This window comes from Perca flavescens, chromosome 12 (assembly GCF_004354835.1).
Source record: "Perca flavescens isolate YP-PL-M2 chromosome 12, PFLA_1.0, whole genome shotgun sequence".
NCBI classification, from domain to species: Eukaryota; Metazoa; Chordata; class Actinopteri; order Perciformes; family Percidae; genus Perca; species Perca flavescens.
In genome coordinates, this window is record NC_041342.1 from 16,108,518 (window position 1) to 16,133,629 (window position 25,112).

The following is a 25,112-nucleotide window of genomic DNA, read 5'->3' on the forward strand; positions in this document are numbered from 1 at the left end:
ATCCCTGACCAAAAGAGCTTTAACATAAAATATGTGACACTAATAAAAAGACAACTGTTTTTGTAAATATATGATTTTGTACTATTTTAAGTGCAGTGGAACTTGGCATGTCTGCTTTCATACGCATTTTGCAACATGACACTGTGTTAATATCAGTTCCCTGCTGTAAAGAAATATTTGAGGAGTCTAAAAACAAACCCTGTTGAAAGACAAATTAAAACCAGTTACACGTATTTACATGTATGAGGCGAGCAACAAGGGTTTTGTTTTTCATCCAGATAGACTCTACGCCTGACACAGCCGCATACAGTCAGACAAGCACACAGACGTATACACACACACACACACACACATACATACAAACACAGAGACACAGAAGTGCAGTGAAAAAAGGAAAGAGATGGAGGAAAAAAACTTGGATCCCTCCGGTGGTTTGTGTTTTGGAACAGGTGAACAGTTTGTACTCCAGAATAGCCATTACCAGCACTCTGCAGCAGGGCTGCAGTTGGCTGGAGTTGAACGCAGTGTGGCTCGACCAAACGAGAGGCTTATTTTTCTCCCTTTTTGTTATAATGCAGATATGACCAGCTTCCTACAGCAAATATTCTTACTGCATCCAGTCTACTTTTCCAATTTTAGTTTTTCTACAGAAAATAGCCCCCAAATCGGACAATAACCGCAAAATATGTTCTGAATCAATACCTGTGTCCATCCTCTTCAGACTTTTGTTTTTTATTCTTGCAGTAATGTGTTTTATTTTAAAAGCTAGTCTGCTGAATATCAGGTTCAAATAAGGAAAATATACAGCAGTCAATCAACAATACAAAGAAAAGAATATCACAAATATACAACAAAAGCAAAAAGTGATGATGAACAGTGAATTTCTTAGATAATTGAAATGTAATATGGAAAGAAATACATTTCATTTCCAATGAATCCACACAATTCAGTGAGCTACTCTCCTGGTCCATTTAACTACACACATGTGTACTATAATAAGCTGTAGACATTATGCCTAATTATGTATTAGACTGTGTTAGAGGGCCTAACAAAAGCTTTTGAAAGGGACAATTACGTTTGTTGCTTAGTTACATCGTTAAAAGTATACCAAATCAGTGCAGATTATAGTGGGCGAGAATGCACATGTACACCACGAGCATTGTTGCCAAAATGCACAAAATTCAATTCATTAGGAAAAAAGAAAACATTTTCACGTGAAAGTACACATTTGTGAACTGTTGTTGATGAAATTATTTTGTGGTTCAGTATAAATAGAAAACGTAAAACATTAGAACAAACGCCAAGCAATGTTGACGCCTCATTTGTTTTTCACAAAAGGCAACTTCCATGTTAATTCAGTTTAAAGAATGGAGGAAGTTTAATTTAAATCAAAGTGAACTGGTGCACTCCCCCATTCAGTGTTTCATTCTATAGATTCAATGGGTTTTGGACTGGCTATTGAAAAAGGGACAGATGAGGGGTCTGAAATCTGGCCTCATCAGAAGAGGGTAAAGCCACGCCAAAAATATCATGGCAGATCAGCTGTCAAAACTTCAATTTGTGGACGTGAGACACAACTAATGTGGACCCAGCAGTGTTGTCTTTCACTTCCACTGCACAATGACTGTGGCTGCTGGCTGATGGCAGAGGGAGGGAAATATGAATGCAACAGATGGGATTTTAAAATTCAGTGTCAATTGTTCATCAAAACAGACAAAACAACAGGACATCTGTTTACCTGCTGGAGTGTCAATGTTCCTCAGCTCTTCTTTGTCCTGTGGCGGTGCCAGGTCCTCGCTCTCCTCTTCACATGCCTTGCTGGGGCTGTAGTGGCGGGGCTTCATCAGCAGGGACTTTCTCTTGTTGACGGGGGCGCCCTGCACCCCTTCCTGAGCACTCCTCTTCCTTGCCATGGACCCATATGGGCTGGAGGGAAGAGGGGAACGGACAAAAGGCACAGCAGGGTCAACAGAGGCCTCAGTTTGCTCATTTCAAAGGTCCACCTAATGAAATTTGAGACTTTCTTTTATGAAGTTAAAAAACCCTCTCAATGAATCACATCAATGTTTTGGAAAGAAAGACAATATCTCCTTTTTTAGCATGAACATAAAAAAGATGAGCAAGTTCACATCATAAAATTTCACCTGTGAATCTCAGAGGTGCAGTCGGCCAGCCCTGTGAAATAAAGGCCAAAACAGAACAGATAAAACATGTCATGTTTACATTTCCACTACGGTAGCACAGCATCTGTCGACATATTCTTCATCGAAGGTTCAACCGACTCACTACTTTTGGGCGATTGCTAATGAAATTTTTTACAATGTTCTGTAAATATTTGTTTTGTAGATAATGATTTAGGGATGATACCACCTGGGTTAATACTGATTTATGCAGCCTTTAGCCATAGATTTTATTCTCTTTTACAATGCCATCGGGTGTAATCAGCACAAGGATGGAGAAGTGGTCTCGTCATTGATCTGAAAAGCTTTTCAGTCTGCTCATTCTCTGGGAGACCAACGGTAGTTCATCCTTTGACAATGTTGACAACATGATCTAAAAGGGTAAATCAATTTTCCCAGGGGCCTGCATGACTCTCATTCACAAGTCCAACCCCTACTCCCATGAAGCACAACCAATAATAACACTTTTCATGAATTTCCCCAGATGTAGTAATAGCTCCAGCGTGAGCAGGCGGGCCTCAGAGGCCCTGAACACTTTCATATTGACATATCCAGTCTAGAGGTTTTTTTCAATCGCACAATATATACACACTCCTTAACTAATTTGAGCCAGTGTTCCAATTTAATGAAGTTATTCCCCTTTGAATAATGAAATGGCAGTGCAGTGCTCTTCAGACCGGTAAGATAATATATAAAATTGACTGTTATAAAGTTGGATTGTTGAACCGATACCCCTAGCCCATGGCGATAAGTGGTGTGTGTGTGTGTGTGTGTGTGTGTGTGTGTGTGTGTGTGTGTGTGTGTGTGTGTGTGTGTGTGTGTGTGTGTGTGTGTGTGTGTGTGTGTGTGTGTGTGTGTGTGTGTGTGTGTGTGTGTGTGTGTGTGTATGTGTTTAGTTTAAAAGCAAACTAAAACTGAAAGCTGCACTCACCTGTACTACTGTTACATGTGTTCACGGTTTGCTCCTCACCTTCAGAATCCATCTGTAAAAAAAAAAAAAATTGCAATATACAGATCAGCCAATGTAATGCATTTAATTTATAGTTCTTGTTATGTTTTTTATCAGAAATGGAAAAAAGACTTTTAACACGTTATAGATTATTGGGTGATTTTTGTCAGCCAGTGAGCATTAAAATCAATTTGTGTGCACAACAACATCACAAAGAGCTCCTAAAACATCATAATTATGCAAACACAAAGTATAATGTTAGGGGGAAAAAAGTTTCAAAGGTGAGTAAAAATGTAATGACACTAAATAATGACACTGAAGTACAGACAGCATCTCACTGTGTGTGTTTAGACAAAAATAGTTGCTAAAATCCATCCACTCTCGCTGGCTGTTGCTTGTGGGTCCCAAATAAAACCTATTAAACATAATTATTCCAGGCTGATGGTGGCTTATAGTGGTCACAGGCCAGTGAAATCTGTGAGTCATAGGATATGCTGTTACTTTTCCCTGGTAATGGGAAACATGACTCCTCTCTCTCGTTTGCTGTTGTGATTGAAGGCACTGACCTGTCATACATTTATAATAGGGGAGCAGGTGTGGCAGTGATGGACCTTAATTTCCTTTAATAAACCTTTTATGTGCCACACTCTTAATGCCACGCCGGGCCCTCAGAGGTCCTGCTCATAATAGGTTCATTACTTTTGATTACTACAGCCTATTGAGACAAACAACTCCCAAACACTATAGATTACATTCTGTAAAAACGAATGTACCTCATTAGTTTGTAACACTTTTCCACAGACATGCTTCAACATTTTGTATAGATTTGTTGTTTCGAAGGCAAAATGTGTTGCTCTTACATCCTGCAACCTGAGATTGTAACATGGACAATAATCAAAGTTCAAATGATGTTATCAGTGTACCGAAATATCTCCACTGACTCACACACATTTATTGCGAGGGTGTTATTTTTCTTTGTTTGACATTTTAGAAGTGCCCTTCTTGTGCAAATGTATAACAACTGTATTTAAATGTTATATTTAAAACAAATTGTTTTAATTTAATTAATTATTTTTTTGAATGAGTTATTTAATAAAAAGAAACCTTAATGCTACAGGAATAACCAAATGATGAGCATTCTAAAACCTCAGTTTATATTCAGTCCTATGCCTGTCCAACCAATAAAACAGAATTACGCTGTAATGTATGTCTGACTATAGCTCAACATATTTTTTACCGCAAGCTGCGTATCCAGTTTCACATATTGTGTAAGTCTGACAAGCAAATTGCAACCTTTCTTTCATTCGCACTGCTTCACGTGTGCCTTTCTGACATAATTATGAAACCTACAGGCAGATTTTGACAAAGCAGAGTCTTATGTAAGACAGAGTCTTAATTCACATAACCAGAAGTGACAAGTAACCATAGATAACTATGACAAGTAACGAGAGAACAAGGAAGGCCTCCGTAGATGCTCTGGTGAACTCAGAGGTAGTCCTGGCATGGCAACAACATGGACAAACATGACGCTGAGTGTTTACAAAAGCAGAACAAATATTCAGAGTCAAATAAGGGCTTTTATTTGAACTTCCCTACACAATCGGGCTGAGGACTTTATATCATTCACCTTTTCATTATTATGACAGTTCCTTTGCTTAATATATTATTTTCTTTTTTTACCGAGTGCGATATCGTGCAGGTTAATGAAATTAGAATTTGGTCCTGGACGTGTGGAAGTTGAATGATAAAGCTTCACTTTAACCCCCGTATTTAGCCTTTATAAGCAGTATACTGTGCACACATTTAATACATGGCTTATAAAACATAATGTAGTTGTAAGCTGATAAAAGTGTTTATCAATGTATTTGTTAACAACTATAACGCCTCATGTGGGCACCCACGAGTGGAGGCTGGTGTATAAACAGAAAAGAAGTGACAATATTCAGTTGTAATAATGTAAAAAGTTTTTTTTTTATGAGAGAAGTTATAACTATTGACAATCACAGTACATTTATAAACACTTAAAATGCCCTACTACATGATAATGTGATTTATGAAATATTAACATAACTATTGACAATCACAGTACATTTATAAACACTTAAAATGCCCTACTACATGATAATGTGATTTATGAAATAAATTATATATACCGGCTAGAAATGCTAAATATGGGGGTTAAAGAAAATAGTTACCAGTGGAATTACATTTTTTTTTACATTTACTTAAAAAATATTATTCCAGTGTAATCACTGATATAATAACCATGCAATTACAGAACAATATTTTTTTTTTTAGAAACTCCCTAAGAGTATTGAACTTAAAGTGTTTTTCAGTGATTTTGCTCCATTTTTCATTTTCTTACCTTAAAATTATGTAAGTGTAAAAACAATGCATGTTTCAATCTAAATGTTGTTTCCTCAGCTCTCTTGGTATGTTCTATCACATTTTGAGTAGTTGCCATTTACTCACGAAAATTGTTGTGACAATTGGGATTGTTTACTTTTCCAAATAGTCATCATACAGTACTAAGGCCACCAAGTACAAAGTTTAAGGTTGACAGCAGTGTTTAAGCATGGTTTACTACACAACATGTTCATTAGACATCACTGAGAAGCATTTCCCAAAGCATAGGGTCTTATATCTAGTCTTATATTTGATCTTAACGGTATGTTTACTGTATTCTCTATCCCTCTAGGCAGAGTGTATTATACTAGTGCTCCTATTGTGTACTATTAAAACACTGGTATGGTCCTTTTTAAACCTAAAGACCTTGTAGCAGATCTCTCTAAACTTTCTGTTATGGTTTCAAAGTACGTTTTTCATCAGGTATAAATCCAGCCGAGACAACCGGACTATCAACCATCACTTTAGAATACTCAGCAATACTTTAAAAAGAGTATATTATCTGGCAGCCACCCACAGCTCTGCATACAAAAAACAATCTCCGTTTGTGATCACAGGGGTCAAAAGAGCAGTGACACTCCAACACTTAGCACTTCTACTTATCCAAAACACTGTTACGCAATCATTTAGAGACCTTTTGTCCCCGACAAAAGTTATTTTTGTTAGTTTGTACTATTTAAGCTCTGTAGTTGTCCGATTATTTACCTTTGATTGTAGTTTTCCGAGCTCTCTGTAGGATAAGATGCCAGATCCGCACTGTCCACCCTGGTTAATGCTTTCCCCTTTGTTATCTCTCAGGAGGTGATCATGTAATTCATTATCTATAACAGGAAGGAAAAAACACCAGATACATATATACAAATCTGCAATTTGTTTGCTTTTGTAGTGTATATTAAAATCAATATGTCTCTAAACTGTCTTTCTGGAGGTTTTCATCATTACATTTTCCTAACCAAGAGGCGTGGATGTGTACATGTAGTCAGAAAAAAAGGTGGAAAAAGCATATTAATACCTAACAAGAAATAAGGAACATGATGCAAATTGATTGCTTGACAGATCAAATTGCTTACTTCTAATTAATACAAAACATCCAAGAGGGAAAACAAGGATGAACACAATGAGTACATTAAGCCTCTTCACTTCACAGATCTTATTATGGAATTATTTATTTCTGTTAGCTTTGAAGAAAAAAAAAAAGAAAAAACATCTTCTTAATTATAGCTCACAGAGTGCTTCCCCAGAAAAACAAAACTGGGGGGAAAGAGAAGAGGGGGCGAGTGAGGGAGGGTTATTCACTCAGTTTCATTAGCATATGAAAAAAGACTCTACTATTTCAGCTGGTTCGTCATCTGCTGAATCATATTTATGCACCCCCCCCCCCCCCCCCCCCTCATACACACACCCCAAATCCAACACAAATAATGCTTCTCAGAGGACTGTTTCTCTGCGTCTAGGGCAGATTTCTCAGGGGGAAAAGAGGCAGCCTGATGCTGAGGGTCTATGAGATTTTCTATGTGTTAATCTGGCTGCTTGCTGTCCTTGAGCCCAGCCCATTCCCCCCTAACCCCATCTGCTAGCATTCCCACCACAGAGGAGAGAATGGGCTGCGACTGGGGGTAGAGAAAAAGAGAGACCTTCCCAGTCCAGCAATCATGAATAACCATTGCCTCGCACCATTATCAGAAAGGCTGGATCCAAGCTGAGATAGTGGAGAGGAAATATCTGTAAAACACCCCAGTGCTCCTGTCATTACTCTAACCACACTCTCGCATTTTGTTGTAAGTGATGCTATTATTATTATTTTCATATAATGCCTTATTAATACCGTGCAGCTGCTGTGGATATTCATCATTGACCTTGAGTCTTTGTGTCCCCTTGTTCCCAGCTTATCCGCGCACTTGGGACGCTCTCATGTAATTAACACAAGACATTATTGGGATGGAGTAAAAAAACTCAGTGGTACTGTGCTGATACCTCATCTTGAAACCAATAAAGCAAGCCAGAGTAGCAAAGTAAGATTCTGGAGACCATAAAATTAATTACATTATTTACATTTCCTTTAGATAGTCGGGTACAGGCGAGATGATATTAGCAATTGGCAAATGAGATTACACAAAATAAGATTTCAAAATGTCAGTGCTGCACACTCAACCGACCAACTGTTATGATTAGATTACTCTTTTAATATAATTACTGTCTAAGGCTGTGTGTGGAAACAATGCATACATAAAAACAGGAGCCGCATCTTAACTGATTCCCATCCTTTCCTCCACGAGCCTTTTTCTCTCAACCTTTCTTCAACAGTATCATTTTGAATTATAGGGAACGGATGGGTGCTCTGTGCAAGGTCACTGTCTGGTGTGTCTCACCCCCCCCCCCCCCCCCCTCCTTGTTTTTGTTTCCTCTTCCAGAAGCACACTGAGTGAAGGGTTAAAACTGGAATGGATTTAATTATGGAATGAATGGAATTATAATGCGCCTGCAGCAAGTTTTCCTCCTTATTTATTAAAGCAGCTGATGGGCCAGGTTTGATGAGCCACTTCTGGCATAATTGAGTCATCACACAAAGAGGGTTCCTCGCATTCAGAGTGGTTTTATCAGCAGCAAACAGACCTGATTACTGGCAATTACACTCTGATCTAGGGGAAGGAGAAAAAAAGGGTAAATGTGCGGGGTAACTTCTGTGTTTATAGTTTACCCCGGGAATAATTTTCACATTAATTTTACATGCTAAGTGTTTTCTGTTTATGTATAATAAAGAGCAAACGGCAAGGAGATAGCACCCTTTACTTTCATATTTCCTTGTAATGAATGTCTTGGGATATAGTGAACAGATCATGATTTATATTTACCCTATAGGAGGTTTGAGGTGTGCAGAGAAGCAGCTAAACATGAAGTCTAGATGAAGCAAAAGGTGAACTGGCAGGAGTATACCTGCTCATGCTCACATCCATTCTGTGGAAAGCAGGTAAAATTGTATACAGCAATACAATTGCTTTTGCCATTTTTCATTGAGATGCAAATGCATTTGCGGTGACTAAATTAAGCTCTGCTCAAAAATTAAAATCAACTTCTGTTCAGAGAGTATTTAGATAAACTACTTTTTCTTTTTTGTCTTTTTTTGTGAGGTGGCCAGGGAGCCATCAGACGCCCTGTGCCTAAATACCAGCTGGACATTAGAATAATGGCTGAGATCTATTTTAGGAGGGGGAGGGGACAAAAGAGGTCTAGGATGTCTAATTTATGTCTAAAACTTGGCATAAAATCTTTTTTTACAATGTGTAATCATGGTGACCTACATGGTAAAATCGACAGTTAACAACCCCTAACTACACTGGAAAGTTTGCTGTGTTTATAAGAAAATAAAATTTTTGCAATTGAATCAAGGGACATAAGATACTGAACAGTGTTTAGAAATGTACTCCCCTTTAAAAAATTAAGATGAGTTAATTTAGTATAATCTCAAATTCAGCAGAAAGAAAAATATCAGGCTTTTATTTGTGCTGTGTATGTTTATGCCCTTTCAAATAAAAGAAGAAAAAAAAATACTGTATCTGAAAGAAAATTATTCTACCCGCAATTTATGAGCATTCCTTCGTCTGATCAAGGTTTCTGGAATTATGAAGACACAGTCAAAAATCTTGAAGTCAACTGCGATTTCAGATATAACAGCCTCACAGCTACCCTGACGGCCAAGCAAAGTGTTTGTGCCTTTTGCCAAAGAGTACTTTTATAGAGGAGCGTATTGGCATCTTATCACTTCTCCAAGACAGAGATGCTTCAATAAAAGAACACAGCTCACAGAATTCTTAACAGACAATTAGGAGCCTGGCTAGCCGCTATCGCTTCAATGATTTGTTATGATGGCATAACTACAGGGGAAACTTGTTATTGGACGGAGTTAGCAAGAGTCCCATAAAAGAGTCAGATGGTGACACCTTTGCCGAGGTGATTTATGAATCTTGTAATCGCTTTCCAAAGTCATCCCAAAGCCTTCCCTCTAAATTGAGTTCATCTGGAGCCGGACCACACAAAGGCACCAAGTCCAGATTGTTTCTTCTGACATCAAAGAGCCAATTTCTGTTTTTGACCAAATTTCTGGTGCTTTTAGTTCCCTTATCGTATGAAAGGCGCCTAGATGATATGCTATTTTATTTGTGAATTTCAATCCAATTAAGAACACCAAAATATTGAGACAAATAAAATTTGTATCTTCTTGACTACATTATGCATCAATAGCATAATAAATGGAGTGGCAGAAATTCCATCCATTGGCAAGTCTCCAGTCTGCCTAACCACTCTCATGTTAGTTTGAATCTTTGAATTCTGTCATGAACATGTTTTTTCAAACCTGTCTAATTTGGGGACAGGTGTTTGGGGAAAAAGAAGTTCCAGCCCCGGTGTAACAATGAGCAGAGTAATCCCGCTCATTGTTCCTGCCCAAGGAGGCCCTTTCATGGAGGAGGTTGCATGAATGCTACCAGGTGGTCTGCAATTTGGAGAAACGTAGTAACCGTTCCAGCTAATCCCCCGTCACAAAAGGCAGGTCTCCAGTGCTCCGGGGCTCTCCGGGGCAAAGGGAAAAGTTTACCTCGAACACACAGTGTCTGAAAGGAGTCAGGGACTCGAGCAGTGATTCCTAATCAGATTGCGCTGAAGTGAACAGCTCGCATGGCAGCTGTAGTTTTCCCAGGGTTAATTACCTTTCACTGCTCTCTCTAAATGAGTCAGCTGTTCCTGTCATTAAACAACTCCACTCTATCTCTGCTCCTCTGTCCTCCACACACATGTGCACACGGGTGTGCGTGTTCACACACACACACACACACACACACACACACAAACCCATGCACATATAAAGACGCACCTTTTGTATTTCTTCGGGTATTTTTTTATGTATTGGATATGGTCATCAAGCAAAAGACTATTAACACATTGATTATTTGAATATTATAGCAACTTTGATCCTTTTGCCAATCAGTCAGAGGTCACTGAAATGGAGGATGCTGCCTTTTTATTCATGCTACTGATGTTTATGCAGATAGAAGGCAGTATTCCCAATACACCTCCCCTACCCTGTTGAAGCAAAATAATACCAATCTGTCAAGGTCTTATTCTAAAGAGCCCATTTAGTACTAATTGAGTATATATAGGAAGCAAACATGTTCACATATGTGCACACACACAAACATGGGCATATACACAAACACGCGGATACACACACACACACACAGACACACACACAGAGTCCAGCTCTGATATAGTTGTGCTGTCATCAATTCTGAACAATCTGTCTGCTTACTGAGCTCAGTGGCTTAGGATGTTGGGGGAGTTTTAAGTGATTTTTGCCACTGTATGGTAAAATCCCTTGGCCACCTGGATTACAAACTCTAGTCCTTTAACTCATGCCAGTATAAATCCATGTTAACTCGGATTTACCTCTGGCATATGAATTCTCAATCTGCGTAAGCTTTGTTTGGAATGAGTCGAACATAAGTATTTCATGCAGTAAGGATTTCCAATGGTGAATTCCTATTTCTGTGAAACGCACACTGGGAGATAGTTCAGGACTAAATCAGTTATCAGAATAACTAGAATAGCCTTAAGCAGTGTTTCATTACACTCAAGAGGTAAGGCCCGTATAGCCGTTCACAACCAGGTGGAAGTGTGCAATGCTGCACTGTGAAATCCATGTAACCATGGCAACGGATATAAACTCAGAGCTGTACACTGTGGTCAAGAGTTTAATCAGATTCTTCATACCAAGATTTTGCTTTGCTTATTGTTAACAAACATTATTTGGTCAGTGGTTCAAACACAAGCCCTGGTCTGCTACCAAAAGCGATCATGATAAAATAAAATATGGCATGAGCAGCATGGAGGATCTAAATTAAGTATTATCCAATATCCATACAATCTCTCACACTCTCACATACACACACACACTTCTGGGATAGCAGAGTTAAGCCAGACTATTTTGTACTTAAAAGGTTAGCAGGGCTGTTTTGTGAGTTTGATCCATGCTTGCCAAATCAGCAGATGGTCCATGAATATCATTATATGCATCAATAAAAGGAGTAATCTTTAACAAAATGTAAATTTGACTTAAGTCCAGGGTTTAATATACACAACGGACTTTAACCCAGTTTCCACCCTGACAGTGGAGCATGATAAGCTAATGCACTTAAATGTTTGTGTTACAGCAATCACTTCTGATGCTCCAGTGCTACTATAGAGATCAGAAGGAGGGGTCCGATACAAGATATCTGCACAGTGTTTAAAATGTACATGTTTGTCTCAAAACGACATCTATTTGTTTTTGAGTGAGTGACTAAACCGCTCAGCAATCAATACAAACTGAGTCTGGATGCTTGACAAGACACTCTTTTGTGCTGTCATGCCTTTCTCTATTATGCCTTCCAGTGCTTTTTTAGATAAATCATTGGACAACACTGTGTCAAGCTTTACTCAAGGATAAACAACAATAAACTATGTCTCAGTAACCAGCACCATTAACAAATACACACACAGAGGCAAAAAATACATCTTTTTCCTTTTTAAAACATAAAGTTCAAGTGCAATTGGCTCACAGAATGAAAAGTTTTAGCAGCATTTGAGAAGAATGTGGTGATCTGATTCAGAGTCACATAAAACAGCATCACTGTTACTGACCCTTCAATGAATCTACTTATCTGAGCCTGAGGCTTACACAGCACAGCACATCCTCACACAGACAAACAGAATCACTTGTCTCCTGCATCTAAATGAGCCCATGTTAACATGTCCGACAGGGAAGAATCACAAGCTCGACTTACCATGCCCCCTTTAGCCTTTGTTTTGCATCTCTTAGTGACATCGGGTAGGAGACGGAGCAGAAGGATATCGAGGTGGGGTACAGGGTAGTCCAGAGTCTCGCTGCTGAGAGTGTGTGAGTGTGTGTGTGTGTGTGTGTGTGTGTGTGTGTGTGGACACAGTGATATTCACCCGAAACGCTAAGCTTTTTTTTAGCCTTTGTGTCATTCACTTAACAACCAATCTCATTAGCTGCTGGGCTACAATAAGCAGAACTATTTTCTGTGTAAATACACCACATGGTGATCCTCAAGGTAAGACCTCTGAAGGTCTTTGTAATCACGTAAAAAATAGATTCACCCCTGAAAAAAATTATCAATGGATAAGACCCTAAAAATGAATTGAATAAAAGGGTAATTTAGAGTAATTCTAATTGATTCGGGGTCTGTAGTAAAGAGAGTATAAATGTCAAATTATGAGACTGTAATGAATTAATATAGCATGGTGATGTATGTACGTGTACATGTAGCCTTGACTTGATCATGATACTCTGAGCACATATGTAATGGGTGATATAAGAAAGGATGATGGATGGATGCTCAGAATTGCTCCTACTCAGCTTTTTAAAAAAACTTAAAAAAAAAACTTAGGATAGGTAATAATCACACATGAAAAACTGCTTTCAAAATTGTGTACATAATAAGCTTTTTAACAAATCTCTTGCTGCAGTGTTTGTTGGTGCTGAACCATGTATTTGTGTAAAATGTAACTATTGTAAGTACTTGAAGTCATGACAGCTGTCTATAAGCATCAGGGACATGTCTATTGGCCAACTTGACCCTTGTTAGAAAACAAAACAAATACAAAAAGAGAATACTGCAGCCTGGGACTGCCGAGCCGGGTCACTGGAGATTTTCCAGACAAACGCCGCACAGGGGAGGGGAGGGGAGGAAGAATAAAAAGGACAGGCTCAGAATCTCATTTTAACAGACCGCACACAATCTGGGCTCCCACAGAACTATCTCTGCCTGACCGCTTTCTATTTATCCCTTATCAGTGTTTACCAACCGCTAGTTTTCTTTCATTCACACTGGGAGGCAGTTCTCTTACTATCAGTCAACAGCTGACACCGTGGAACAGCCTCAAAGGCAAGAGGAAGGGATCAAAACTAAACCAAAGCTGTTTAAACAATACAACAGAGGAAATAAATTCATAAATCCTAATTCTTCCCAACCCACAAGGGTATAAGCAGATCCTTTATAGTTAGGCCAACAAACAAAACCGCAGCCAATGAGGTACATTACAATCAAGGTAAATTCTGAAATATATTTTTAAAACAAGAAAGGCGGAATAAAATCCCATGTAATATTAATTGGGAACATTTCATAGTCTTGCCCTGTCAAGCAAATGTAACTATTCACTAAAAGGTTTTTTTGTGTTGTGATTTTACTATCTTTTTTAGGAAAATCCCACCTGTTTTAACATGGTAAACATTTTTAGGTCATTTTGCTGTGAAGTAGAACCAAACTAAAAATAAAATATGAATGCCATTATACACTAACACTAACATTTTATTCGGATTTTCAAGTGATTTATACAATAATCATTAAATCCTTTTGGATCAGTCCATTTCTAAAGGAACCGCCAGGAAAAGAAAAAACTACATTAGTTATTTCAGTGTAAGCCTATATCATGTATATCATCAGGGTTACTTTCATTTAGAATTCTATACACTTAATTATATATTATGCTATTTAATGTATTATCTGCTGAAGTTTAATGTATGCAATATTTATAATATTTAAAGCCTTTTATTGCCATTGTAACAAATTCCTGGAAGATATATGGATTATAAATTTACACCCATTTTAAAAAATATCAGAGGCTACCTGGAAAGACTATTTAAAATATAACCTGTTTCTAAGAAAAAAAAGTGAAAAGAATACATTTGAAAGGTATGTATCACACTGTTGCTTTACATTTTTTTCTTAGTAGTACACACAAACAGCACTGTTTTTCTGGAATACTGTTCAAAAGTTAAGTAATTAATTACATTTATCCTTCCACCAGCTGCTCAACAGCAGATGGATCATTTCTGAGACCTTGTTGAATTAAATCCACATAATTCATTTCCCTGGATTAACTAACTGAAGTTTGAGCGGTGCAAAAACAGGTACACAATATGTAACAGACTAATATTATGCTGAGTTTTTTCGTGCGATTTTGTCGTTTACATTGTGGGCACTTGACGGCAAGTGACTTAAACAAACTACTAGAAATCAAAAGCCTGAATAACTTTTCTATTTTTATTGCTTTGAAAGATTGATGTAAATAGACGGAAATATATCTTTCCACCACAGAAGTTTAGTGTGCATTGCAGCTATGTGAATAAGTTTGTGAATCCAGTTTTGTTTAGCAGCAGGTACCATGGACAGTTCCTGGAGGCGAACAGAGGTTGCATTTATGTGTTGTGTAGCAACTAACATCCCTGTGCTTTGAAGCAGAGGGCGGGGAGCAGAGAGGAATAATGCCTCCTTACTTATCACTGCTTTACCACACATCCCTGCTATAGTCTGGGCTGCTTCTCTAATCAATAGAGGTGTAACTTTATAAACCCGCTCACAAGTCCTGTCTTCACAGGTTATCATCTTTGAATAACTTGCAAAACTTTTCAAAGGATAAACGAAAATGCGACACTGTTACACAATGCTGTGTTATCTAATGTCTTCTGTTGCTCTTTTTTTGTTTGTTGAGATGTGAGCTGACTGAAATAAGCTGATGGAGTTGTGATTAAATGGAGGCTAACAGGCAAAATGACAACCGGCATTTTGATTTATTTTGCCACTGAAATTCTCCAAACCTAAAGATGATTTAACACCTCAATCGCAGAGTATACTGTCTCTGAAAGACATGGCATTCAGAAGTGATTGGCAGATATAGCAGATGTTGGTAGTTTACGTACCTATTCTCTCTCATAGACTCTAAACTGTTTATTTTCTGTTTTTCAAACAAATGAACAAAATCTAAAAAGACATTGAAGTTGTGATAACATCAGGACAATTAGTTCAACCGAGACCTAAAGTCTGCTCTTGCTTAAAAAAAAAAATCCTACTGTTGTTTAACAATGATCAACTTAAAGTTGGGTCATAAAGCAGGATCTGAGCCATTAGTGTTCCGCACGTTACTAGTAAATGATGAACTTTTCTAACCAGCATCCGTCCTCCTAAATCAATAGTCGCTCTGGAGACTGTTGAGTGCTTTGGCCCCTCTGAATTTATTCAAAGCTAAGACTTAACAACATATAACACAAAAGTTCACTTGTAGACTGTGTTACTATCACACTACATTTAGCTTTACCGGACCAGAACAGGATGCAATAAAATAATTCACTGACTGTTCAAATATGTTATTGGAACACAGAGTCAATGTTTAAGTGCATTAGGCTCAGTGGTCTTGTACAGTATGTACAGCTGTCACTGTCAAAGCCACAGGCAACCTGACAATGCTTTGTCTCTGCATACAATACGAACATGTGCTCTTCTAAGACAAGCTTATACTCCACACAAATGATATGAATTTAATCTAGATAGACGGTATCTCATGCTATCTGGATGATCAAAAATAGGTCATGCCTCTCAAAAAACAGTTTGAGCCATTTAATCTCCTCTCAAACTGTCTGAAACCTGAACAGAAGCTGCGCTCGCTTTCCAGCAAAGATTTTTAAAAACACTGATTTGTATCAAGCAAACAATTGTTCATCACCAGTGCAATATTTTCTAAATGCTCCCTGACACAGTTTAAAACAATTGCCAGCATAATACTATTTCACATAATCTTGTGAAAATCCAGAGAACACAAGTGTAGCAGCTGATTGAATCTCAGTGTAAATCTAAGTAAGTTTCTAACACTCCTGTTTTCAGATGACAGCATCTAGGCTTGTCGTTCACAAATGCAATACAGAGTATCAGTGATGATAAATGCTGACCAAACTGACAGTATGTATTAAATAAAAAGAACTTTGACACCAACCTAGTGCTGTGATCCAAAAAGTTTGATTTTCTCCCAATCTCTTGATAGCTGAGCTGGTGCTGTGGCTTTGAAAGGTAGTCCCCAGGAATATGACATACTGTGCCTTTGACAGCCTCGAGATAAGCACCTGCGTTCGGGTCCCTTTTTACGTCACACCTCCCCATTCACAGCCCTTCAACATGATGCACATTTGCACATCAACAGCCACCAACCCCCCTCCTCGCTCTACTCCCACATCCGCAAAACACACAAACAGGCACACAAGAAGGCAGAAGCGCGCACTAGCCTCTACTCATGCGCGCGTACACTCGCACAGACACCACAGATTTGTGTGCGCTTAGCGAAGATGCAACATACATGCAGACAAATACACATGTATATACACTCACAGGTGATTTATTCCCTTTTTGTAGCTCATTCTTCCAGCCTTATTCATATTTATATTTATATACTGATCCTTTATTCTTATGTGTTTAAAAATAAAAAATAAACTTTCTCTTGCTTTGTCATAAGACCAGGGCATATGCCCTCCCAAGCTCCTCATACATCACTCATCATGCAAATGAGAGGGAATGTCACTCCTCAGCAGCAGATGGCCAGGGATGATAACAATGGCTCAACAGACCAGTTTCAATGTCTGCGACTTTATCGCTACGGCAACAACAAAAATAGATGATATGAAATCCTTGTCTGTTAATTTGATTTCCCCCCTTTTTAATGTTTGTACCTGTCAGTCTGTTTCATTTCTCCTGGACCATTTGAATGTAAAAGCTTTGTCCAGGGTTTTCTGTGACAAGAAGTCTGGCTATCAGTAAAAGGCAGAGACCTGGAAATGATTTTTGGTGACTACGGAAGGCTGCCTAGCAGTTATTCAAGTAATTAGGTGTAATTCCTCCCTGTAGGCCATGTTACCCTCCTGAGTTAGCTCATGCGTTCGACAGGCCTGGATAGAGACAGGGAAGAATAAAAGAAGAACGGGGCCCCGAGACATCACAAATGCAGCTTTTCAAACACACACCCCCCCCAAGCCAAAGTGATGTCACCCTGCGTCCTGCTGACTCCTGTTCATACAAGCCCCCATAGCAGAGAGTAAACATTGGAAGCGTTTAGCAAACAGGGCCAGATTACAATGACAAAGGGAACCACACTTCTGGGTGGAGCCTGGGGCAAAGGGGGGCCAAAGAGGGGGGTGGGATGGTGTGGCTCAGGATTTAAAATAAGTGATACCCATAAGGGGGCCCACCCTTTAAGAACCAAGCATAGCCTTCCCCAGCTGATGGTAGGGGCCACCCAAACATGCTTATCTGTCGGTGACGTCCCCCCCCAGTCCCGGGGGACTGACGTGTGAACACAATATGTAATAATAATGTATTTTCAGTTCTTTTTTCTGTGATTTGTGCATTTGGTTATGCAAGGCCGGGGACTTGAGGATGGAGAATATCATTACTTAAGGTTTGGCAGTTGATCATCACCTTGTTTAATGCCTCATTTGAAAGTCTAATTTCTAACTGTCTTCAAGAGCCAATTCATGGTACACTGTGAAAGAGACATACAAAGAGAGTCGACCTGCTCTGTTTCCCCCTCTTTTCACCATTTGTGCCTGATAATCGGACAAACATATGAAAGTAAAGAATCTTCTATCTAAGCATCTGATCAAATAACATGTTCTTTGTTTGCTGATGCAGACAATCTCGCTGTGAGGATACAAGCTTGTTCTAGGGATGATTATTTCATGTCCTGAACTAGACATCAATATTGTTGGGAAAAAAAACACAAAAATCAACTCATGTAAAGCAATCTTGACAAATTGTGAGACAGTAACATATTGTGGACTACACTGCATCATCATTACAAAATGTGACATTTTATTTTGGCCCTAACATCTGTTTAAAGCTCTAAAAAAAAAAAGAAAGAGAGAGAGAGGGAGAGAGAGCTTATTTAGAGCAGGCATAGAACACAAACTAGTGTTTTGTCAAGCTATTTCGTCAACTAAAAATGTGGGCATAACTGGAGAGAGCTGATGGAGGAATGAAAGAGGAGTGGGTTGGACAAAATTACATGTCAAACAAGGGTTCACATTTAAAAAGTCCTGCTCATATTTGTAGAAAGTGTTTGATTGCATTTAGAAAGGTATTACAATGGGTCACATCTGTGTCTAAAAGCTTTTTGCATTCTGCTGCAAATTATGTAAGCAAAGTGAAGGGTCACAGCACCCTGTTGTTTCGAGCACTATACCTTCCTCCTGTGAAACCTACACAAATATGTTTAACTGAATTCTTCTAATGCACTGCAGGATCAAAATGTCAGCAGTAAAACTTCAACAAACCCCCTCACTCAACACCCCGCCCCGTAATTTTAACAAAGCAAAGCGACTAATTTCACATGGCAGCCCATACACCCAAACAACAATGCATATTCACACTGTGCCATTGAATATGATAGATGTGTCAAAATCTATATTAAACTGTGGTTAATTTCAGCTATAATGCTTTAAGCTTGGTCTAAAAAGACACAAATGCTTCTTCTTGGTGGTACTGAACCCTCATTGTGCAACCACTTGATGCCGCTTGTTCATCACACAAAGTCACATAAAAGGACTGAATTAAAATTTAAAAAATTATTTGCATATGCAAATAGCAGCAACCAAACATAAGTACATGTTGTTGATATGGCTCCAGGATGTATAACTATCTTTATGTTAATGTCAGCAGACAGGGAATATTCTTTTGAAAATATAGTAAATTTTTCATGGGGATCATTATCTACACTGCATGTCACTGTGTCTCAGTTAAAAGAAATGATTAGATTACTTCCCAGCAATCCCCTCTGGGGTGATTTGCGTGCGACCGTAGGCAACCTTACAATATGTTTATTCAGTGTCCTTTGAAGACACTTCAATAACATTTCAAATGTTTTATGGACAAATATAGGAGGTCTTCTATCTCTGCCTTGAACTAATGCCTTTTGGAACTAACTGGCTCTGTTTTATTTGAATTTGTTGTCCTAGCTCACTAAATCTTCATCTCATGGGATGTAATATACTTGGGTAGTCCTCAAAAACTAATATAACAACTAAGTAGCCAAAGATACAGATTTACTAGATGTGACGGGTGACAAAACATGGACTTTTGTATGTACAAATCACAATTAGGCAGTATGTTGCGTGCATGGCAATAAATGCAATTCCTAAATCCACATGGTTCCAGAAAGATAGTTGATTTAAATGGTTGGCTTTCATAATTATACTTATAATTGCAAGTCTAAATAATTTACCTTAATGAAAAGCACTAGTAGCCCCCAACTGGTTCCCTACATTTACTGCCCTCAAATGAGAGAATCTCACTGCAACGAACTGGCCAAAGATCAGTGACAAGTGACCAATTCAGGCTGTAAATTGTGTGCATGGAAATATACGTTTACTCCTAAAACCATGTGGATCCAGAGAAATGTAGATTAACATGCTTAAATTTCATAAATATTTGGGCGCCTAGGTAGCTCACCTGGTAGAGCAGGCGCCCATATATAGAGGTTTACTCCTCGTTGCAGCGGCCGCCCTGTGGCCCTTTGCTGCATGTCATTCCCCCTCTCTCTCTCCCCTTTCATGTCTTCAGCTGTCCTATACAAATAAAGGCCTAAAATGCCCCAAAAAAATCTTAAAAAAAAAACGTAACTATTTATATTAGTGCATGTTTAAATGATCCAATAACAACTAAAAGCATCAGTCATTGGTGGTCACTGCTGGTTCTTTACATTTACTGACCTCATATGAGAACATCTGATTGCTTACATCTAAGAAATGAATGCATGAATGGTTAGTTAATTTCTGGCTTTTGTAGTTCATAGGCCGTGGACTCATTGTGTTGTGTCATTGAGAGGTTAGGTCCAGATCTGGGCGTCTCTCTGGGTCCCTGCCCATCTTTTCTACTCAGGCGGGCAGACAATGAAGCAGACACGCCTACAAATGGCCAGATAAGAGCTTGGATGTTCAGCCAAAAACGAGCATCTAAACAATGGTAACAGGTGTGTATAATGTGTGCTTTGATAATGACCTTGGTGGCCATAATAGTATGTCTAGACACAACTAACAGGAGGCATTTCAGTCTGGTCTCAGAAGTCCCGTGGGTGCTCAATTGCAAGATCCTAAGGCACAGATATTGGTTGGTTAGTCATTAAAACTATAAATAAAATGTGTTAGATGATGTAGCATACAGATTTTTTTTTTTTACTGTGACAATGAAAGCATGAGAAGCATCAGAAAAGTTAAATCTGCAACTCAATAGAATTTTTTTTTTCTTGTCTTTAAATATTTGTAGGGTAGTTTGCATAATAAGCTAAAATCATCTTGAGTATTCAGAGATATGCACTTGAATAAATAGAAAAAACTCCATTAATGTGGATGGCTTGCAATTTTTGATTGCACCAGACACAGGAAGCTTGCTGACATGAACTAAAATGCAAATGTCCTTTGAGCAAAACAAAGAAATTGATTATGAAGTTAGTTTCTTCAGCACAAGTAGCTGGCTTTGAGTGATTAATGGGGGTGGGTCATTGATTTCTTTTTGTTTGGATCTTGGTTAACTTTCTGGAGACACAATTATAATTTGTTTCCAAACAATAAATCCAATCTAGCTTGAGCAAATTAAATTTCCCTATGGCCTCTTCTGCGTCATTTTACATCTAAAATGGATTATTATCAAAGGCACTGCATGTAAATGTCTGCTTTTTTTGCTCATATTTTTTACATTTCTGATTAGATATTGTTTTTCTGAGTATATTACAAGGTGAGCAACTCCTAAGATTTAAAAAGAGCTGTTTACAGTGATCTGCGTGACTTGTCAGCCATGGTGCCAGGGGTTAATCTTACATTTCTCTCTTCAATAGCTGTATGTCATACACATCAACATTTCTGATGAGGCATCTATCTACAGTATATGACAAATACTGTCTACATTGTCTGAAACATGCCAAAATATTGTGTATTTGTTAAATGAGCACATATTGTCTATCTCTACACTAGCTCTGCAAAAGGTTGGTGAAATGTTTTTGAGTTATCGGCACAATGTACTTTATATTTCTGCATATTTGCAAGTCAAATTGCAGTGTTAAAGACTACTTTATTGAAAGGCTTTTGCCATATTCTTCAGCTTTGCAACTTTGGAAACTTCCACAGATCCAGACATTTATACTTCCTGATTTCTCGCATCATCTCTCCAAGATAGTGATAATACGATTTCTGTGTTTTTCGCTGTTGAGAAACAAACTGGATTATGAACAGATCACTACATAAACAGCTTTCTAAAAGGAGGCAGCTATTTTAAAAAAGGCTGAAGAAATGCAAAGAGGGATTTAAATTTTAATTTGAATTTATTCCAGCAAGTGAAAGGTTCTTTTGAGAGGGGATTTCAGCAAAGATGATGGTATTTAAAAGTGATAAACAAGCATCTAAACCTCCAGTGGAAAACAGTCATTTTGCTCCTTTCTAGTGTAAGGGAGGAATTGGGCTTGCTATGGTCACATCTAAAAAATAAGAATAAGTAATAGTAGTAATTAAAATGTAAATAAGCGAGATCCATAGAGATATGTCAACTGATTTCTGTCATAAATTGTGTAATTAACATTTTGTCTTGACACACCTTGTGACTCTGGATGTATAGCTATATGTCCTCAGGTGCAAATTCATGTTCTCTGTGTACTTGGCATAGCGTACTTTATACTGTATATGGATGCTTAAAAAAAATCGTTCACACTTATCACATGCAATTTAAATCCTGTGACGCAACACTGGAGAGGAACATCAGGATAAGTTCAAAATTAAATGCCTTACAAATTAGGACTTGTGTTAATTAAGGACTGTTGTTGTGCAGTTTGAAACAATATCTGGAAAATCTAGTGAATTTAGTGGCTGAGTGATTCACTCTGGGTAGTTGAATGTCACATTTATGTGACAAAGGATGACTAAACAAGGCTGTCATCTATTGCATTTATAATATATGGATTATAATGATGTGACTGGATTTCAAATGTTTCTATTCCATTTTTGGATGACCACTAAACTTAAGCAGAGAAACCTATGCCACACAAGAAAGACAAAGAGTTACATCATTTTGTTGAACAGTTAATCCGATCACGGACAATGTTTGTGCATTTGCTATCTTCGGAAAATGCCAGCAAAGGCGCTAAGTAAACCTATTTTACAAGACTCCCTCACAAGGATACAGTGCCAGTATCGGGATACAATTTCACAGAGCGGCATGGCTCAGTCACATAACCTAAGCAGGCTTAGGAAAATGGAACACTACAAAGTATTGCACTTTCTTCCTGTATGTCTCTTGTGGCAAATAAAATGCTTGGATGACTGATGTGAGTTTGAGCATGAAAGCCAAAGTGAACTAATGGCTGAATAGCATGTAGATACTGTTGTTAATGCTCTGAGTTGTTTAAAATGGTAGATTATGGAAGTGTGCACCTGGCATTCTGCGGGCTAGCCTGGCAACACTCCTCCCTTGTAATTATAATGAACAAACCGTAATTCAGGGTTGAGGCTGAAAAACGAATGATGTCCTCTGAGACAGCTTGTTTTAATGGTTATGCAGAAGAGTTCCTAGAAGTGCAGATGGCAGATGCAATGCCTTTTAAGCTATTTACAGATCGTACACTTCAAGGTATGGAAAGACCCATAGTGTGAGGCCATATTGCTCTTTTGCGCTCCTGGATTATACAGTAGGCTGGTTCATGAACTAATGAACGATATATATTTTAGAGCATGTTTACCACAATATTGATATCCTTTTATACTTACAAGTTAGATAGCATTGAAATTGCACTATAAGGACTGCATGGCCTGTTTTATACCCCACTGTTCTTACTGTGTCCACATAGGGGTGCATTTGCTCAGGACTTGGGCCTCATGTAGTCTTTTAATGCAGATTGTCAGAAGCCTTATTTCAGGTTTTTGGAAGGATAAAAATCTATAACATACTGTAGTCCACATTATATACTATATGGAATATAATGGGCTGCAAATAAGATAAGAGCCAAATGCTACATGGACTAAATGTATCATAAAGAGTAGATAGCATATAGTACAAAGCATATTGCCTTGTTACATATACAGGCCTATTTCCACATAAACACTGAATCACCTCCTCCAGAAATCCATAGTGATGTCAATGTATATGCTCTCTGTCATATTTATAAAGCCAAATTTGTACCTGTTTGTACAGTCTAAAATCTTTCTTTACATACAGCACAGTTTATATTTTTCTATCCCTGGCACAGTCCCAAGCCTATATGAAAGAGCATAGAGCCTTTGAATAAGCCCACTACTGTGATACAAGAGCAGGTATTGAAACAACAAAAATGTTAACTCCAAGAAAAAGTTTTGCCGCATTAAAGTCACATAGGAGCCACATTAGCATGTGAAAAGAATAAACAGAGGCTTTCTCAGTTACACACTCCACCTGGCTGCTAACCAACGTCCTTGTCAGAAGTCCACCCACCGCACTGGCTAACACTGAAAGACCTCCTGGGGACCGCAGTGACCATTTACTCGGTTCTCTCTTTTTCCCATGCACCTGTGACTGTTTTTGTGTTTGCTATTTTTTGCTTTGTCTTTTTCTGGCAACACTGTATCATCGGAGACACACTTTGCCTCAAAAGGAATTCTCCTGCCCAACAATGTGGTTTGTTTGTTCACCGGATATGGCAGGCCAGAGAGTCAAATGAAAAAAATCACCACAGTAATAATTAAAATTGCCACAAGAAAAATAAGCTGTGAGACACAGCAGTGTGAATGGACTAGAAATAAGAAAATAAGGTAGTTTTACCAACTGGTTTCTTGCCGAGTTGGGGGGCTTCACAGGTGCAGTTGGAAAGGCTCTTCTCCTTACTCTCCTCGGACAGCTCATCCGGCTTCTCCATGGTCCTGGACCTTAGAGAGCTGCTTTTCCATTTTCCAAAGGACTTTGCCACAATCGCTTTGTCCGCTCCTTTCATTGTTTTCTGTAAAACACATTTACAGCATGACTTCCCAGGTTTATCCCTCTTGTGAGCCATCTGCCCCCTTTTTTGGCTCTCAATAAACCTGGGCTCATCTTTCCCAAACCCAAAGTAAGAGAGAATTAGGGCATTGTGTGCATATGCATTCTCTTAAGCATTCCAGAAAATTTCCTGATTGCCCTGGCATCTTTTTTAGAGAACGTTTGGACATTGTTTTCCTCCTGACATTTTGCAATCCTGTGTGGAGAGAGTGGTACTGATTGAAACAGTATAAAACAATACTTTGCAAAGTACCCACACAGTAAACAGTAGAAACCGAAAAAAAAAAAAACATTTTTTCACATTTAATCCAACTTAAAGGAAATAAAAATAGCACATTATGCCCTAATTGAGTGCTGTACAGTCCGCAAATACTATTACAAGGCCGATCAGGATTAGCAGTGGAACATACCTAGTTATCTATTTCTGAGTGCCAAGACTGCTAGCAGTGGGCAACTAAATTTCAAAAGCTGGCAAATCCAGTTGTCTCCTAAATACAGAAAGTACTTAAATCCGGAGCTAACAGAAGAAAAAGACGGATAAAGGGTGCTCTGCATATCACCGAAAAGCTTGTGCACTTTTCAGAATCACTGGCTAGGTTAAACAAATATGCTAAGTAGAGATCAAAACAATCCTTTGATCTGCAGCCTAGTTTCCAGAGGAATGGCTTGGCTGTTGTTGTAAATAACTTGTATAAATCTATATACCATTTGCCTTCA

At 38.5% G+C, this 25,112-nt stretch overlaps 1 protein-coding gene across 1 annotated transcript in view; it reads right to left on the bottom strand.

The window, feature by feature from the left end:
• st18 (ST18 C2H2C-type zinc finger transcription factor) overlaps positions 1 to 24,276 on the bottom strand; it is a 37,790-nt gene extending 13,514 nt beyond the window's left edge. Inside the window, exons 1-3 of the mRNA XM_028594292.1 lie at positions 24,183 to 24,276; positions 2,145 to 2,175; positions 1,739 to 1,926 (exon numbers count right to left, since the gene is read on the bottom strand). Coding sequence (XP_028450093.1) covers positions 1,739 to 1,926; positions 2,145 to 2,175; positions 24,183 to 24,276 — 313 coding nt within the window. The remainder of the gene's footprint in view (positions 1 to 1,738; positions 1,927 to 2,144; positions 2,176 to 24,182) is intronic.
• Positions 24,277 to 25,112: the final 836 nt, after the last annotated feature.